This window comes from Salmo salar, chromosome 14, assembly GCF_965601325.2.
Source record: "Salmo salar chromosome 14, fSalSal1, whole genome shotgun sequence".
Lineage (NCBI taxonomy): Eukaryota > Metazoa > Chordata > Actinopteri > Salmoniformes > Salmonidae > Salmo > Salmo salar.
In genome coordinates this window covers 76,148,788-76,168,602 of record NC_138304.1, presented here as the reverse complement: position 1 = coordinate 76,168,602, position 19,815 = coordinate 76,148,788, and the positions used below count along the sequence as shown (strand labels likewise).

The 19,815-nt window shown below is 44.2% G+C and overlaps 1 protein-coding gene across 6 annotated transcripts in view; it reads right to left on the bottom strand.

Moving 5' to 3' along the window:
- Positions 1-19,815, bottom strand: part of LOC106569851 (A-kinase anchor protein 9) — a 158,787-nt gene that overhangs the window by 107,165 nt on the left and 31,807 nt on the right. For 5 of the 6 annotated variants that reach the window (XM_045694733.2, XM_045694734.2, XM_045694738.2 and 2 more), the window contains exons 4-10: positions 17,794-17,838; positions 17,173-17,232; positions 16,080-16,229; positions 15,195-15,350; positions 5,771-5,968; positions 2,638-5,475; positions 1,081-1,167 (exon numbers count right to left, since the gene is read on the bottom strand). In XM_045694733.2, coding sequence (XP_045550689.2) covers positions 1,081-1,167; positions 2,638-5,475; positions 5,771-5,968; positions 15,195-15,350; positions 16,080-16,229; positions 17,173-17,232; positions 17,794-17,838 — 3,534 coding nt within the window. The remainder of the gene's footprint in view (positions 1-1,080; positions 1,168-2,637; positions 5,476-5,770; positions 5,969-15,194; positions 15,351-16,079; positions 16,230-17,172; positions 17,233-17,793; positions 17,839-19,815) is intronic. The other variant, XM_045694737.2, reaches the window with a different exon arrangement.

The window sequence follows — 19,815 nt, the reverse complement described above, 5'->3', positions numbered from 1 at the left end:
CACACCTGGGCTCGGGTGTGTCCCGGGATAAATACACCTCTTCCCCATTTATTGAGGAGACTCTCTCCATGCAGACACAATGATAGAGTTTGGTTGTGGCATTTTTGTGGCCATTTTGTTAAGCACCTTTTAACACCCCTCATTATCACATTTATGCACGCAAACACTCACTTACACACACCATTGTTAATTGTATTTAGTTTACTTCAGTTAATAAATATTTTTTGTTATTCTTTATCTCCACGTTGTCTCCTTTTTGTTGCGAACTACGAGCCGGTTCGTGACAACCTTTAAACAAAGATTCCAAATGGTGTATCCACAATATATAATGGACAGTCCATCCAGCACCTTGTTTGAATGAGAATGCCTGTTTCCCTGATTCAGATTTTATAAGTGAGACAGGGGGGAGCACCTGGGCTTTAGCACAACAAATGAGGGGCCAGCTATTATCCATTCTTCAGCCAACAATACAATGGGGAGCTGGGAAGGGTTTTCGCCCGTCCGTGGATGGTTGTGTAAATGCAGATGTGTTGCAGCTACACTCGCATGAAATTGTGATTTTCTTTTATTTTGATGACAGTGCATTTTGCTGTGCACAGTGCGTTTTTGTGTTAATTGGTAACACTGTTGTTTTCATAATGCTTTGTCAGACAGCAATTGATACAACCCATTTAAACACTTATACTGTAAATATTACAGTAGGACATCAAATTGATCAAATTGATGTCAAGCAAATGCCTGGTAGCCTAATGCATGTAGCTATGTAGAATATGACCCTGTTCTTTAGCAAATACTGCTATGAAACAGAGGTTGAATATTATTAGCACAGTCTGGGCAGTACAACACTTGCTGACACAATAACAACCAAGCATATGACTCTTGAAAATATAAATCGGTGACAAAAGAAAAGCTTTGCCTTTCATCACAGTCTTACTACTGGGTGCCCATAGTTTCTCTATGAAGCTTTGCCACCTATTGATTGACCTTCCCAACCCAGTGTACTACTCTCTGATGGATCAAAGGCAGCCACTCAGGCCAGAGCTAAAAGCACAGGCGGATGTGAGCTCAGGTGACATTTACATGCTCTGTGGTCTCGTTGTCCCTGTCGTCCTCCTCTCGCTTCGCTACATGGTCCGCCCGACACTCCATCCCATCTACTCTCTTCCCCTGAAAAGAAGAGAAAAGGTAACCATTGTAACAAGAGTTTAAACATGTGAATATAAAACACATGTTAACAGTGTTGATGAGGTCTGGCAACAACGCGTATGGCATAAAACACAATGAAGCGCTTACTGAGAAGGCCACACTGTAAACATTAAGGCAGCTTCGGAAGAATTTCACAACACCTTTTATTAGCAATTCATTAATAGCAATGAATACTATGTCATCTCAAATATGGAGGTGTACTTCACTTGCACACAGTACTGATACCAAGAACAAGCGGCAATAGCACCATTAAGTTGTTTTTATAAAGTCATTTATAAATATTGATGTAAATGTTGCTTATGAAGATGCTCATGAAGATGCTACTGTGTGTAGTCTATTAAGGGGTCCTTCCCAGTAAGAGAAACTGAACATAATGTGGTGCACTGATGCAAGATGAGGGACAAATGCTGTGCATCTTTGACAATGCTCTACTGAGGTGAAGCCTTGGACATGTATAATACAGGTGAGACACATATGAGTGGCAGTGACATAAAATGACTTCTCACCTTCGAGCACTTACTCCCTGCAGGACGGAAAGAAACTACAATGTATACATTTCTATACATAAAAGCAAAGAAGTTCTTCAGCGAGAGAAAGATATTCATGAAAGATAACGACGTACGCTTCATGTCTTTTCATGGCTCTTTTTAATCTTTGAAGAGCCTAGTTGTCACGGAATATAATTCTTACATAACAGCTTGAGTAAAGCTCGGTGATTTCAGCGTAATAATTTAAACGATCTGAAAATGTTACGTGGAGTGTCAATACTCTGTGTGTTTATGCAACAGGCTCTCTGTGCATTGAACCAATTGACGCTCCCCCTTCAGCTTCTCCTGCTTTACAATGAGTGGTATGTGTGGCCTGACAACCATAGACAAAATATTGAGCCTCTTTTTACCAAAGGGTGTACTTATGTTATTCACTGCCTATGAGAGCCAGCATCTGTCAGGTGCTTTGTAATCAAGCCTATCAATCACTAGAGTCACAGGCTGAACAAAGAAAAAAAAAACATCAGTGCTAGAACAGGCAAACCTCACCTCAGCCAGGTTTTTAAATAAGCCTTCGGTTCAGTCTATGCAGCGTATGAATACAGATACCATTCACCAGCATCAAGTAATGATCAACAATTATAAGATTTAACAAGGGACTAATGATACATCATTACGTAGTACTGGTTGTGGACGTGATCAACTGTTTACCTGGTTATTTCAACAATAGTCAATTATGTATTGAGCATTAACATAAGACGAATGAAAACGCTCTATAAAACATTAACAGTTCAATCGAAAGATTGTTTCATCAGACTTATGAAAAGGCAGGGATTGCGAGAGAGACATAAAAAGACAAAAGGCAAGGCACTTATCGTTTCGGTAGTGAGGGCCATTCCAGCTAAGAGGACTGCAGCAGCAGCTGCTGCGTGTGAATGCCTACCTGCTTCCCAATGTCGTCTCGCTCTCCGTGGTACCCGACGCTGGAGTCCTCCTCCCTGGTCCTCTGCTGTGAGCTCGACGGAACCTGGCTCTCCATCTGAGCCCGCAACTCCCGCTCTGCTGCAGCAGTAGAAGCTCCAGCTTTGTTTTTCTCCACCACTTCCTCCTCTCTCTTCTCTTTTGACTGGGCAGAGCTCTGGCGTTTCTTCTTGCCTCGCCGCTGCTGTGTCTTGCGCCTGTCTGACCCAGAGGCTGAAGGCTCTACAGCAGAGCTATGCTCAACAGGTCCCTCCCCCACAGTCGAGACCTGAGATGGGGCTGCAGACGGAGCGAGTGTTTGGCTCTGGTGCCGAGCCTCCGGGGTGTGTCGGAGGCGATATCGCTCTATTTCGGCAGCCTGTAAGGAGGAGCGGAGTACCTCTACCTCCCCTTGGAGAGATTCGATCTGGAGATGATGATCCTTGATGGAGCAAGCTTGGGCTGCAGACTGAACAGGCTGCTCTCTCTGTTGGAGATGTGCTTGGCTCTGAGCAGCTCTCCCTCCCTCCTCTCTCTGCAGTTCCATCACTCCCTTTCTCTCCTTCAGAGTCTCCCGCTCTCTTTCGAGCTCTTCCTCAAGGTTTTCGTTTCGGGCGATGACCTCTTTGTTTTCTCTCTTGACCTGACTGAGCTCTCCTTCCAGCTCATCCAATTCGCCTTCTGTAACAGTCAGCTGCTCGGTAACTTCAGACAGCCTCACAGCCAGTTCCTCCTTTTCTGTCAGAGATACCTTCAGCTTCTCCATCAGCTCAGTAGTGTCTTTCTCTATCGGAGCACCGCCGTTGTCCTCCATTTGGCTATTTTCCTTGATCTCCCTCAGCTCCTGAATCTGCGACTGGAGGCTGGCAAGTTGTGACTCAAACACAAGTGTCCCCTTGAGAATCCTCTCCTCCAACTGCGCCTTTACCTCAACAAGGCACGTATACTCCTCCTTGAGCTCCTGATAGTTCACCTCAAAGTTCTTTTCGGCAAAAGAGAATGTGTTCCTTTGCTTTTCAATCTCCTCTTGCAACTCTACCACCTGTCGCTGCTTTTGTTCATTTTCTATGGTGAGGGATTTACATTTTTTCGTCTTGGACTCCACTTCCTCTTTCATGGCGTTGTTGGTTTCCATCAAAATCCTATTTTCTGACTCCTGCCCCCTCCATTTGTTGTCCCAGCTCTTTTCTCTCTCCTTGGACTCATTTTCTAGCAACTCATTCTTTTTCAACAGCATTTGGATTTCCCTTTCCATTCTGACACTTTCTTCTCCACCCTTTCTCAGTTCCTCAACCTCCAACTGAAGTTCCTTGAGTTGCGCCACCAGCTCTTCGGCTTTTGAGCTGTGCAGTGCCATCTTTAGGTCGTCTTTCAGTGCAACAATTTGGTGTAACAGCTCGTCCCGGTTGACCTCGTAACCGTTCCGCAGTTCCTCCAGGGCTCGGCTGTGCCGAATGGATGCCTCGTTGAGAAGGTTCTCAGCATTGAGATGGCTTTCCCTCTGTAGGTCCTCCCGAAGGAGAATGAGCTCCTCCTCGTGGCTGAAGAGGAGCTGTGTCCTCAGCCTCTCCAGTTCCGACTCCTGTGACTCTGCCATGCGGTCCAGCACCGCGTCCTTTTCACGCTCCATCATCTCCAGTTTGATCTTGTAGTTGGTTGTCTCTGACTCGTGCTTGGCCTCAATCTCTTCTGCAGACTCTGCAGCAGCGGCTAGCTGGGCCTTCAGGTCATTGATGGTTTCCTGGAAGCGCTGCAGCTCACCCCGACAACGCTCATGGACAGCAAAGTTCTGGGAGGCCTGCTCCATTTTGGCATGGGCTGAGCGGAGGTCCTGGAGCAGGTTAGTCACCTGACCCTGGAGGTTGAGCTTCTCCTGCGCCACCTGGGTCAGCTCCTGTCTGGCCTTCTCATGAAGAGCCTGGGCCTCTTGGAGCCTCTGCTGAAGCTCTGCGATCTTGCCCTTAAGCCCGATCCCCACTTCGGGACTGGGGCTGGGCGCGGGTTGCTGAGCTCTTAGAAGTGCTAGATCTTCGCGATGCTGCTCCGTGACCCGCTCCAGGGCCGCAGAGTGCTGCAAGCGAAGTTCCAGCTTCATCTGGACGATCTGCTCACCGTACATCTCATCTAGCTCTGCCCGAAGATGCTCCAGCCTGCGGGCTGAGTCCTCCTCCATTCTCTGGAGGGTGTCGCTCTCTGACAGGCTCCCCTGATGGAATCGCTTCTGAAGATCTTCCACAGTGCCCATTAGCTGCTGGATTTCACTGGAGGACATCCGCTCCTTCTGCCTAGAGGCTGAGAGTTCGCACCTGCACGACTCCAACTCACCCTTACTGCTCTCCAGCTCAACCCTACAGCTATCCAGCTCACCCTTACTGCTCTCCAATTCAACCCTACAGCTACCCAACTCACACTTACTGCCCTCCAGCTCAACCCTACAGCTATCCAACTCACTCTTAGTGCTCTCTAAGTCCCTCTTACAGTTATCCAAGTCACTCTTACAGCTCTCCAGCTCTTGAGCCTTTGAGGAAATTTGCTGGTTGAGGCCGTTTAAGCATTTCTCAGAGGCCGTCAACTCACCCTTTAGCTGGTGGAGGGAGAAGTCATGTTCTGACATGACTCTCTCTTGCTCAGCAATCAGCAGTTCTTTCTCGTTCATCTTCTGTGCAAAAGTCTCCTCAGTCATCCTTCCCACCTGTGTAAGCTCCACCTTGAGCATTGTCAGTGTACGCTCATGTTCTGTTATTATTGCAGTTTGTTCCGAAATCAGCAGGTCTTTCTCATGTAACCTTTGTGCAAATGATTCTTCTGTTCTTCTTCCCACCTGTAAGGGAAAAGTAAGAATTAGACATATAGGTAAAATGTCAAATATAATTAAAGTCTCATACTAAAACGGTTTAAATAAAACTTCTACAAAACAGCCCTTGAACAAAATTATGTTTTTGTAAGGTAAGGTAATAAGCTAATAATAGCAAGAAATGTAATCAGATTTCAAAATGCACCCTGTAATCAACCACGTATAAAAGAGATCCATTGAATAGATTAATACATGTCATACAAGCAGACGTTTTCACCTGAATGACAGGCATTGACTAACACCAACTACGCAGACGCCTCACCATCTCAGCCTCGTTGAGCCGGTGCTGGAGCTGGCTGACATGCAGCAGCTGCTCCTTGCTCATCATTTGGTGCCCTCTGACCTGGCCATCCATCTCCTCCAGCTGCTGCTGGTATTGGACGAGCTGCTGCTTGGCCTGCAGGAGGTCCTGTGCTGTGCTGCTGTGGCTGGTGTTCCTCAGTGTCTCGCCTGCCTGCAGCTGTCAATCGAACCAGAGGGTGTTCATGTTCCCGTGGAAATTGGGGAAAACAACATCACCACCACATCTGTTGTATAATTATTAGAAGGGTAATAAAATCCATAAAATTTTGATAGAGCAGGGAAAAGCTTGAGACAGAATAAGATTGCATAGGACTAGCACAGGTATGTCTAACCTGGAGTTGCAAAATTCTAGTAACTTTCCCCAAATTCCCCGGTTTTCCAGAAATCCCAGTTGGAGGATTCACAGAATTCTGCTTTTCCCCAACTGTTTACAGGAATATCCCAACAAGGTTCACTGGAAAACCTGGGAAAGATACCGACATTTTGCAAACGCCCGATGGGACTCCCAATCACAGCCGGTTGTGATACAGCCGGGAATCGAACCTGGGGCTGTAGTGGCGCCTCTAGCACTGAGTTGCAGTGCCTTAGACTGCTACGTCACTCGGGAGCCCCTTCATTAGGAATGCTTTTCTAACAGTCTTGAAAGAGTTCCCACATATGCTGAGCACTTGTTGGCTGCTTTTCCTTCACTCTGCGGTCCAACTTATCCCAAACCATCTCAATTGGGTTGCGGTTGGGTGATTGTGGAGGCCAGGTCATCTGATGCAGCACACCACCACTCTCCTTCTTGGTTGAATAGCCCTTACATAGCCTGGAGGTGTGTTTTAGGTCATTGTCCTGTTGAAAAATAAATGATAGTCCCACTAAGAGCAAACCAGATGAGATGGCGTATCGCTGCAGAATGCTGTGGTAGCCATGCTGGTTAAGTGTGCCTTGAACTCTAAATAAATCACTGACAGTGTCACCAGCAAAGCACCCCCACAACTCCTCCGTGCGTCACGGTGGGAACCACACATGCGGAGATCATCCGTTCACCTACTCTGCATCTCACAAAGACACGGGTTGGAACCAAAAATCTCAAATTTGGACTCATCAGACCAAAGGACAGATTTCCACCGGTCTAATGTTCATTGCTTGTGTTTCTTGGTCCAAGAAAGTCTATTCTTATTGGTGTCCTTTAGTAGTGGTTTCTTTGCAGCAATTTCGCCATGATGGCCTGATTCACGCAGTCTCCTCTGAACAGTTGATGTTGAGATGTGCGTTACTTGAACCCATTTATTTGGGCTGCAATCTGAGGTACAGTTAACTCTAATGAAAGTATACTCTGCAGCAGAGATAACTCTGGGTCTTCCTGTCCTGCGGCGGTCCTCATGAGAACCAGTTTCATCATAGCGTTTGATGATTTTTGCTTCCTGCAAGCACTTTAACCTGTTAGGGCTAGGGGGCAGTATTGACACGGCTGGATAAAAAACATACCCGATTTAATCTGGTTACCACTCCTACCCAGTAACTAGAATATGCATATACTTATTACATATGGATAGAAAACACCCTAAAGTTTCTAAAACTGTTTGAATGGTGTCTGTGAGTATAACAGAACTCATTTGGCAGGTCAAAACCTGAGAGATTCCTTTACAGGAAGTGGACTGTCTGACCATTTCTTGAACTTCTTTTCCATCTCTATCTTTTACTAAGGATCTCTGCTCTAACGTGACACTTCCTACGTCGTCCATAGGCGCTCAGAGCCCGGGAAAAACCTGAATGTCGTCATCCCAGCCCCAGGCTGAAACACATTATCGCCTTTCTCAAGTGGCCGATCAAGGGACTCTGGGCTTAGGCGCGTGACCTGACCGCCCCCGCCTTTGTGATTTTTTCCTCTGTTTGCCGAAAAGGAGATTCCCGGTCGGAATATTATCGCTTTTCTACGAGAAAAATGGCATAAAAATTGATTTTAAACAGCGGTTGACATGCTTCGAAGTACGGTAATGGAATATTTAGAATTTTTTTGTCACGAATTGCGCCATGCGCACGACCCTGATTTACCATTTCGGATAGTGTCTGGAACGCACGAACAAAACGCCGCTATTCGGATATAACGATGGATTATTTTGGACCAAACCAACATTTGTTATTGAAGTAGCAGTCCTGGGAGTGCATTCTGACGAAGACAACAAAAGGTAATCAAACTTTTATAATAGTAAATATGATTATGGTGAGTGCTAAACTTGCCGGGTGTCTAAATAGCTAGCCCGTGATGCCTGGGCTATGTACTTAGAAAATTGCAAAATGTGCTTTCACCAAAAAGCTATTTTAAAATCGGACATATCGAGTGCATAGAGGAGGTCTGTATCTATAATTCTTAAAATAATTGTTATGCTTTTTGTGAACGTTTATCGTGAGTAATTTAGTAAAATGTTAGCGAATTCCCCGGAAGTTTGCGGGGGGTATGCTAGTTCTGAACGTCACATGCTAATGTAAAAAGCTGGTTTTTGATATAAATATGAACTTGATTGAACAAAACATGCATGTATTGTATAACATAATGTCCTAGGGTTGTCATCTGATGAAGATCATCAAAGGTGAGTGCTGCATTTAGCTGTCTTCTGGGTTTTTGTGACATTATATGCTAGCTTGAAAAATGGGTGTCTGATTATTTCTGGCTTGGTACTCTGCTGACATAATCTAATGTTTTGCTTTCGTTGTAAAGCCTTTTTGAAATCGCACAGTGTGGTTAGATTAACGAGAGTCTTGTCTTTAAATAGCTGTAAAATAGTCATATGTTTGAGAAATTGAAGTAATAGGATTTTTAAGGTTTTGAAAATCGCGCCACAGGCTTCAAGTGGCTGTTACGTAGGTGGGACGAATTTGTCCCGCCTAGCCCAGAGAGGTTAAGAATCTTTCAAAGTTCCTGAAATTTTCCGCATTGTCTGACCTTCATGTCTTAACCTGTTGGGGCTAGGGGGCAGTATTTTCACGGCTGGATAAAAAACATACCCGATTTAATCTGGTTACTAATCCTACCCAGTAACTAGAATATGCATATACTTATTATATATGGATAGAAAACACCCTAAAGTTTCTAAAACTGTTTGAATGGTGTCTGTGAGTATAACAGAACTCAAATGGCAGGTCAAAACCTGAGAGATTCCTTTACAGGAAGTGGCCTGTCTGACCATTTCTGGAACTTCTTTGCCATCTCTATCTTTTACAAAGGATCTCTGCTCTAACGTGACAATTCCTACGTCGTCCATGGGCGCTCAGAGCCCGGGAAAAAACAGAATGTCGTCATCCCAGCCCCAGGCTGAAACACTTGATCGCCTTTCTCAAGTGGCCGATCAAGGTACTCTGGGCTTAGGCGCGTGACCTGGCCGCCCCCGTCTTTGTGATTTTTTCCTCTGTTTGCCGAAAAGGAGATTCCCGGTCGGAATATTATCGCTTTTCTACGAGAAAAATGGCATAAAAATTTATTTTAAACAGCGGTTGACATGCTTCGAAGTACGGTAAAGGAATATTTCGATTTTTTTTGTCACGAAATGCGCCATGCGTGCGACCGTTATTTACCATTTCGGATAGTTTCTGGAACGCACGGACAAAACGACGCTATTCGGATATAACGATGGATTATTTGGGACCAAACCAACATTTGTTATTGAAGTAGAAGTCCTGGGAGTGCATTCTGACGAAGAACAGGAAAGGTAAGACCATTTTTCTTATAGTAAATGTGATTTTGGTGAAGGCTAAACTTGCTGGGTGTCTAAATAGCTAGCCCTGTGATGCCAGGCTATGTACTTAGAATATTGCAAAATGTGCTTCATCCGAAAAGCTATTTTAAAATCGGACATATCGAGTGCATAGAGGAGTTCTGTATCTATAATTCTTAAAATAATTGTTATGCTTTTTGTGAACGTTTTATCGTGAGTAATTTAGTAAATTGTTAGTAAATTCCCCGGAAGTTTGCTGGGGGTATGCTAGTTCTGAATGTCACATGCGAATGTAAAAAGCTGTTTTTTGATATAAATATGAACTTGATTGAACAAAACATGCATGTATTGTATAACATAATGTCCTAGGGTTGTCATCTGATGAAGATCAAAGGTTTGTGCTGCATTTAGCTGTCTTCTGGGTTTTTGTGACATTATATGCTAGCTTGAAAAATGGGTGTCTGATTATTTCTGGCTGGGTAGTCTGCTGACATAATCTAATGTTTTGTTTTCGTTGTAAAGCCTTTTTGAAATCGGACAGTGTGGTTAGATTAACGAGAGTCTTGTCTTTAAATAGCTGTAAAATAGTCATATGTTTGAGAAATTGAAGTAATAGCATTTCAAACGTTTTGAAAATCGCGCCACTGGATTAGACTGGCTGTTGCGTAGGTGGGACGAATTCGTCCCGCCTAGCCCATAGAGGTTAAAGTAATGATGGACTGTCGTTTCTCTTTGCTTATTTGAGCTGTTCTAGCCATAATATGAACTCGTTTTTTTTACCAAATAGGGCTATCTTCTGTACACCAACCCTACCTTGTCACAACAGAACTGATTGGCTCAAACGCATTAAGTCAAGAAAATCCATAAATTAACTCTTAACAAGGCACACCTGTTAATTGAAATGCATTCCAGGTGACTAACTCATGAAGCTGGTTGAGAGAATGCCAAGAGTATGCAAAGCTATCATCAAGGCAAAGGGTGGCGAAACAATATATTTAGATTTGTTTAACCTGTCTGGGCTAGGGGGCAGTATTTTCACGGCCGGATGAAAAACGTACCCAACTTAAACAGGTTACTACTCTGGCCCAGAAACTAGAATATGCATATTATTAGTAGATTTGGATAGAAAACACTCTAAAGTTTCTAAAACTGTTTGAATGGTGTCTGTGAGTATAACAGAACTCATATGGCAGGCAAAAACCTGAGAAAATTCAAGCATGAAGTGGAAAGTCTGAGAATTGTAGTTCTTTTAATTCTCTATCGAAGCTACAGTGTCTGTGGGGTGACGTTGCACTTCCTAAGGCTTCCATTGGCTGTCTAAAGCCTTCAGAAAGTGGTTTGAGCATTCTCCTGTCACTGGGCAGATAATAGGAGCTCATTCACTGAGTGGTCTGCCTGGCAACAAAGGGATTGGATAGGCACCATCACGCGAGCACGCCGTTCCTTCTTTTTCTTCTTGAATGAATATGCCATTGTCCAGTTGGAATATTATCGCAATTCTACGTTAAAAATACCATAAAGATTGATTTTAAACAGCATTTGGCATGCTTCTAAGTACGGTAATGGAACATTTTGACTTTTCGTCTCTCGTTCCGCGCATTATGCCTTTGGATAAGTGATCTTTACGCACGAACAAAACGGAGGTATTTGTACATAAATATGGATTATTTCGAACAAAAACATAATTTCTTGTGGAAGTAGCAGTCCTGGGAGTGCATTCTGACAAAGACCAGCAAAGGTAAGAGAATATTTCTAATACTAATTCTAAATTTAGGTTGCCCCGAAATTGGCGGGTGTCTGAATAGCTCACCGTGATGGCTGAGCTATGTACTCAAAATATTGAAAAATGTGCTTTCTCCGTAAAGCCATTTTAAAAATCGGACATATCGAGTGCATAGAGGAGTTCTGTATCTATAATTCTTTAAATAATTGTTATGTTTTTTGTGAACGTTTATCGTGAGTAATTTAGTAAATTCAACGGAAGTGTTCGGTGGGTATGCTAGTTCTGAACGTCACATGCTAATGTAAAAAGCTGGTTTTTGATATAAATATGAACTTGATTGAACAAAACATGCATGTATTGTATAACATAATGTCCTAGGAGTGTCATCTGATGAAGATCAAAGGTTAGTGGTGCATTTAGCTGTGGTTTTGGTTTTTGTGACATTATAAGCTAGCTTGAAAAATGGGTGTCTGATTATTTCTGGCTGGGTACTCTCCTGACAAAATCTAATGTTTTGCTTTCGTTGTAAAGCCTTTTTGAAATCGGACAATGTGGTTAGATAAAGGAGAGTCTTGTCTTTAAAATGGTGTAAAATAGTCATATGTTTGAAAAATTGAAGTTTTGGGATTTTTGAGGAGTTTGTAATTCGCGCCACGCCCTAACCTCTTACATCTAGATGTAAGAGGTTAAGCTAAAGTGTACAACACCCTTTGAATATGGACGGCATCAGTAAACGTCAACAAAAAAGCTAAATGAAATTGTTGCCAGCAGAGCTCGTTAGACTGTTTTCATGTTATCCAGGAGGTAAACAAATCATCGGCCAGAGCGTCAAGTGTGCGCTCTGAACGCTCCGAGAGCGAAACGAGATGGGTGGGGCTAAAGCTTAAGACGGTGTGAACGATGCTGAATGGGAGTAGACAAAGAGCTCTTCACTAGATACCAAAACATTCAAAGGTCATTTTCTCAAAAGTGAGTTTATCATCAACTTTCAAAGCAGAATTACTTTGGAGTACAATAGGCTGAGAGAGGCTGGACTTAAGGCATGTAGGCCTGTTGTAAGGCAGGTCCTCACCAGACATCACCGGCAACAACGTCGCCTATGGGCACAAACCCAGCTCAAAAATGCAGTGTACAATATACCATTTTGTAGCTCTGAGTCTCTACTTTTATCCAATGTAAAAAGCACTATTTCAAATGTTGTTACATAAGACCAAATCCAGGTGGTAAGTCACATATACATACATAAACTATTTTTCAGGACCCGGTCTTTCAAAGATAATTTGTAAAAATCCAAATAACTTCACAGATCTTCATTGTAAAGGGTTTGAACACTGTTTCCCATGCTTATTCAATGTACCATAAACAATTAATTAACATACACCTGTGGAACGGTCATTAAGACACTAACAGCTTACAGACAGTAGGAAATTAAGGTCACAGTTATGAAAACTTGACACTAAGGAGGCCTTTCTACTGACTCTAAAAAACACCAAAAGAAAGATGCCTAGGGTCCCTCCTCATCTGCGTGAACGTGCCTTAGGCATGCTGCAAGGAGGTATGAGGACTGCAGATGTGACCAGGGCAATAAATTGCAATGCGCTACAGGGAGCCAGGACGGACAACTGATCGTCCTCGTAGTGGCAGACCATGTGTAACAACACCTGCACAGGATCAGTACATCCGAACATCACACCTGCGGGACAGGTACAGGATGGCAACAACAACTGCCCGAGTTACACCAGGAATGCACAATCCCTCCATCAGTGCTCAGACTGTCCGCAATAGGCTGAGAGAGGCTGGACTGAGGGCTTGTAGGCCTGTTGTAAGGCAGGTCCTCACCAGACATCACTGGCAAACAACGTCGCCTATGGGCACAAACCCACCATCGCTGGACCAGACAGGACTGGCAAAAAGTGCTCTTCACTGACGAGTCGCGGTTTTGTCTCACCAGGGGTGACGGTCGGATTCGCATTTATCGTCGAAGGAATGAGTGTTACACCGAGGCCTGTACTCTGGAGCAGGATCGATTTGAAGGTGGAGGGTCCGTCATGGTTTGGGGCGGTGTCACAGCATCATCGGACTGCGCTTGTTGTCATTGCAGGCAATCTCAACGCTCATCCTGACATGACCCTCCAGCATGACAATGCCACCAGCCATACTGCTCGTTCTGTGCGTGATTTCCTGCAAGACATGAATGTCAGTGTTCTGCAATGGCCAGCGAAGAGCCCGGCTCTCAATCCCATTGAGCACTTCTGGGACCTGTTGAATCGGAGGGTGAGGGCTAGGGCCATTCCCCCAAGAAATGTCCAGGAACTTGCAGGTGCCTTGGTGGAAGAGTGGGGTAACATCTCACAGCAAGAACTGGCAAATCTGGTGCAGTCCATGAGGAGGAGATGCACTGCAGTACTTAATGCAGCTGGTGGCCACACCAGATACTGACTGTTACTTTTGATTTTGACCCCCCCACCCTTTGTTCAGGGACACATTTTTACATTTCTGTTAGTCACATGTCTGTGGAACTTGTTCAGTTTATGTCTCAGTTGTTGAATCTTACGTTCATACAAATATTTACACATGTTATGTTTGCTGAAAATAAACGCAGTTGACAGTTTCTTTTTTTGCTGTGTTTACACACACACACACACACACACACACACACACACACACACACACACACACTACTGTTGAAAAGTTTGGGGTCACTTAGAAATGTCCTTGTTTTTGAAAGAAAAGCACATTGTTTGTCCATTAAAATAACATCAAATTGATCAGAAATACAGTGTAGACATTGTTAATGTTGTAAATGACTATCGTAGCTGGAAACAGCAGATTTTTTTATGGAATATCTACATAGGCGTACAGATGCCCATTATCAACAACCATCACTCCTGTGTTCCAATGGCATGTTGTGTTAGCTAATCTAAGTTTATAATTTTAAAAGGCTAATTGATCATTAGAAAACAGTGTCTAGTTTGAGAAACGGACGCCACAAGTCCTCAACTGGCCTTCTAGGCCGAGTTGCAAAGAAAAAGCCATATATCAGACTGGTCAATAAAAATAAAATGTTAAGATGGGCAAAATAACACTGACAGAGGAACTCTGCCTAGAAGGCCAGCATCCCAGAGTCGCCTCTTCACTGTTGACGTTGAGACTGGTGTTTTGCGGGTACCATTTAATGAAGCTGCCAGTTGAGGACTTGAGGCATCCGTTTCTCAAACTAGACACTAATGTACTTGTCCTCTTGCTCAATTGTGCACCAGGGCCTCCCACTCCTCTTTCTATTCTGGTTAGAGCCAGTTTGTGCTGTTCTGTGAAGGGAGTAGTACACAGCATTTTATGAGATCTTCAGTTTCTTGGCAATTTCTCACATGGAATAGCCTTCATTTCTCAGAACAAGAATAGACTGACGAGTTTCAGAAGAAAGTGCTTTGTTTCTGGCCATTTTGAGCCTGTAATAGAACCCACAGATGCTGATGTCCAGATACTCAACTAGTCTAAAGGCCAATTTTATTGCTTCTTTAATCAGGACAACAGTTTTCAGCTGTGCTAACATAATTGCAAAAGGGTTTTCTAATGATCAATTAGCCTTTTAAATGATAAACTTGGATTAGCTAACAATGTGCCATTGGAACACAGGAGTGATGGTTGCTGATAATGGGCCTTGGTACGCCTATGTAGATATTCCATAAAAATGTTTTACAAATCTGCTATTTCCACCTACAATAGTAATTTACAACAACGTCTACACTGTATTTCTGATCGATTTGATGTTATTTTAAATGGACAACATTTTTTGCTTTTCTTTCAAAAACAAGGACATTTCTAAGTGACCCCAAACTTTTGAACGGTAGTGTACATAAAAATTAACACCTGCCTAATCTTGTTTTCTTCTTGTATTATAGACTAGGGTGGGATAATATGGTATAGTGTAGTGTATAGACTAGACAAGAATGTCTTACCTGCTGGAACTGAATGTGCAGTTTTTGGCTCTGCTCAGTCATCTCCAGGAACTCCCTCATGACCTCGTCCTTCTCTTTGCGAGACTGCTGCAGATTGGCTGTGAGTTGGGTGATGATGCCATCTCGCTGCTTTAAGGCAGCCTTGAAGTCCTGCAGCTGGAGGAGGAAAAGAAGTGCAGTGTGTATAACTTGTATAATAAACATCAGTGATTCACAAGTCACACTTTAGTATGACAAAGAAAACAGTACACTGGCATGACTTGATAAAGACAAAATGTGGTCTCAACAACAGAAGTAGCTAGTTGTGATATTTAAGGGTAGAGGTGATTTAAAGGAGTATGGGTGGTAATACAACCACCGATCAATGTTTTTAAACCAAACAAGAAAAGGGATGCATTCCATTGAAATGGGAAATACCAACAATAGTTTATATGTACTTGTTACGTGTGCTTGACAATTCACTTGATCGTCACAGAAATATCATGTATTTAAGTAGTAAATAAATGCTTAGAAATGGGTTCCTTTACAGATAAGTAGCCCTAAACTACTGCGAACAAAACTATACAAATTATTGTAATAGAGAACAACAGAAGTGAAAAAAGGAAATATTAATCATAACATGAATGTTTAACAGTGACACCTGCTGGGTAGCAAAATTATTATCAATATGAGAGCTGCACCCTCAAAGGAAGGTCAGCCCCTTAGTGTGGGCTCAGCAAGGCCAACCCCTTATGCAATCTGGTTGATGAATTAAGACTGATAAACACACACTACAACAAATGTTAATGTTTCATGAACATTTGCAGATGACAGGTGAAGCAGGTTATCTACTATTTTCTAACTACCAATCTTAATTCCTTCATACATACACAGAGTGCATATTACCTGTTGTACCCCCTCTGAGCCGAAAGCCATTCTAAATTCCTCCAGCTCTCGGCTCAGCTCCTCTACTGCTAGAGTCTTGGCAGCCAGCTCTTCTTCCATGACCTGGACACTTCCACCCCTCGCCTCCTGCTGAACAGAGCTCACTTCCTCCTGTCGTGGGGGGGGGGGGGCAGTGGCTAGATTAGCAATTACCTAACATCCAAAACTGACACAGAATGGAGGGGGAAATGGTAGCTAGCTTAGCATTTAGCTAACCTACAAAACCACCACTGAAGCAATTAGTTAGCATCCAAGGTCGCCACAGAACTGAGGGGAATGGTAGAAATTAACTAGCCAACATCCAAAACTGCCAAAGACCTGGCCGCCATTAAAGAGCATGGTGCTGGCAATGGTGCCTTCTTTCGTGTTACCTCTGTACTTCACTACTCTTAGCTTATCCGTCACACTCTCCGCATTTTTCTTTCTACCTCGCTCTATCTTCTTTTCCCCAGAATGATTTTACTTCTTTACTCTCAAGCAGAAACAGTAAATCAGTGCATTTTTTGTCACTCAGACTCTGTGCCCTCCTTCTCCCTTTTCTCTCTCCCTCCATCCCTCTCTCTTCCTGCCTGCAAATGGCAGGATCACCTGTGTGCCTTGGCAAATGAGCAGCTCTTGCATCCCTGTCCAACGCCCTCTTCTCTAGCAACTTCACCATTCCATCCTCCAATCCCCCTTTCTACTTCTCTTCCTCCCTCTGTTTTCCTCTTTCTGGTCTGACTTCCAGAGTAATTTACACATCTGAAATGTCAAGCCGCCCCCATTCCATACTCCCCATCTCTGCTGTTAAAATGGGGTGTAAAAGTTAAAGTATGACGGCAGCAGCCCACGGACAATGCTGCTGTTGCTGCACTGTAGTTCCTGGCCTTGAATCAAAACCACTTCACAAGCGCACACTGAGGATTCCAGGAGTAGAGAATAAAAAGCAACTTGGTTAGTGAGTTAGACTGAGGAAAATCTCAGGGTTAGGTCAGAATGCAGTGTGGAGACAGAGCAAAAGTGTTACAGTAAAAAAAGACTGTAGCTTGTTGTCTATTTAATTGTTGTACTGTACCCAGATAAACTCCTTGTAAGTCTCCATTGGGTTCTCGGTCATCTCAAGGGAGCCATTCACCTGTTAATTCACAATACTGTTTGGTAAAGCAGGGAGATTATGGTTCAGCTTCCCATTGTTAATGGTGTACAGAACACAGAGTGAAGGATGTAATTAAATTTTGAATTTTGGTTCTGTCGTCCATGTCAGGCTTTAAAGTAATGACTGTCGCCTTCTCCAAACCGTTAAACTCGGTGTCACAGGCAAATCTTTTAATGGCGGCTCTGTAGAAGAGGGGAGGGGGTGAGGTGCGACGGGACTACTTTGACTTGTCAAGTTCAGATAAATGCCAGACGGGGACTTGTGGAGCTGAGTGCCTGGCAACAAGCTAGCCAAGTCACATCGTCTGTTCCAAAAGGCAAGCTGGGAAAAGGGAGGCCTGTCCAAGGACCTAAGCCCCAAACTGTAACACTGATCCTCAATAGCAGAGGACCTTATTAACAGATCTAAGATCAGCTTACCCTCTGTCAAATCTGAACCTTAACCACTAGGGGGAAATAGGGTGAACTATCCCTTCAAGTACAGTGTATTAACTCCATTTAAAAGTGTTCTCTGGTGTAAACTACGATGAAGTTAACTCACCTCGGAGGAGTAGTCTTCGGCTGTGGTGGACACTTCACTATCTGGCTGAAATAGGAAACAAGAGTAGGATTCATCAGACCCTGCATGGGGAGGACCATAATAGGCCCCATAATAGTCACCAGTACAAGTGGCCCACACAAACAAGAAGAGGGAATGGGGCCTCCCGAGTGGCGCAGTGGTCTAAATGCTAGAGGCGTCACTACAGATCTGGGTTCGATCCGGGCTGTGTCGCAGCCAGCCGTGGCCGGGAGACCCACGAGGTGGCTCACAATTGGCCCAGCATCGTACGGGTTAGGGGATGTTCTCTACTAACATCAAGGCGGTGACCCGATCCTGTAGGTTCATGCTCTACAACATTCGCAGAGTACGACCCTGCCTCACACAGGAAGCGGCGCAGGTCCTAATCCAGGCATTGTCATCTCCCGTCTGGATTACTGCAACTCGCTGATGGCTGTGCTCCCTGCCTGTGCCATTAAACCCCTACAACTCATCCAGAACGCCGCAGCCCGTCTGGTGTTCAACCTTCCCAAGTTCTCTCACGTCACCCCGCTCCTCCGCTCTCTCCACTGGCTTCCTGTTGAAGCTCGCATCCGCTACAAGACCATGGTGCTTGCCTACGGAGCTGTGAGGGGAACGGCACCTCCATACCTTCAGGCTCTGATCAGGCCCTACACCCAAACAAGGGCACTGCGTTCATCCACCTCTGGCCTGCTGGCCCCCCTACCTCTGAGGAAGCACAGTTCCCGCTCAGCCCAGTCAAAACTGTTCGCTGCTCTGGCACCCCAATGGTGGAACAAGCTCCCTCACGACGCCAGGACAGCGGAGTCAATCACCACCTTCCGGAGACACCTGAAACCCCACCTCTTTAAGGAATACCTAGGATAGGATAAAGTAATCCTTCTAACCCCCCCCTCCCCCTTAAAAGATTTAGATGCACTATTGTAAAGTGGTTGTTCCACTGGATATCATAAGGTGAATCCACCAATTTGTAAGTCGCTCTGGATAAGAGCGTCTGCTAAATGACTTAAATGTAGACAGCCGGGATGTCCTTGTCCCATCGCGCTCTTGCCTACTTTTATAAGACAGTTCCTTTTCAATGGAATAATGGCCATGATCATTAGAGCCTATTCTAGAGGGGCTAATTCCACTTTACCAAGATTAAAAGTTGGAACACCATGGTGCAAGACGAGGAGAAATGAAATGAGGAGAGCTTTTATTGTCAGAGTTTATGGCCCAGTAGGCCGATAGTTCCTGTGGCGGGCCGGGAGCATGCACACTGACAGGGTCACCAGTTGGACGGTGTTTCTGCCGACACATTGGTACAGCTGGCTTCCGGGTTAAGCGAGCAGTGTGTCAAGAAGCAGTGCGGCTTCTTGACACAGGGGGTGTTTCAGAGGACGCATGTCTCAACCGTCGCCTCTCCTGAGTCCGTACGGGAGTTGCAGCGATGGGACAAGACTAACTACCAATTGGATATCCCGAAATTCGGGAGAAAAAAGGGGCAAAAAAATAAATAAATTTTTAAATATAATTTAAAAAACAAGCATAGGGAAAAACAAAGCTTCAAAGTGCATTAAAACTGATGGACAATAAGACAAGTATGCAGTTTTAGCTAAGACAAGCCCATCCTAGGTCAATATTGTGTGTACAGTTAGAATTCTGCTGTTCATGATATGACAAGGCTATTGTTCTCTCATTTCCGATTAGTCTTTGTGCAGCCAGTTCTGGTCAGTTTCGGGAGAAGAACGGGTTAATTATGGCGATGTCAAATGCTGTCTACCCGTTTGACCTACATTCAATGGGGCATTTTGGAAGCATGGGGTGCCACATTCAATCACTGGGTGCAACCTACTTTTATAAGACAGCTCCTTTTCAATGGAATAATGGCCATGATCATTAAAGCCTATTCTAGAGGGGCTAATTTCACTTTAACAAGATTAATAGTTGGAACACCATGGTGCAAGACGAGGAGAAATGAAATGAGAGCTTTTATTGTCAGAGTTTATGGCCCAGTAGGCCAAT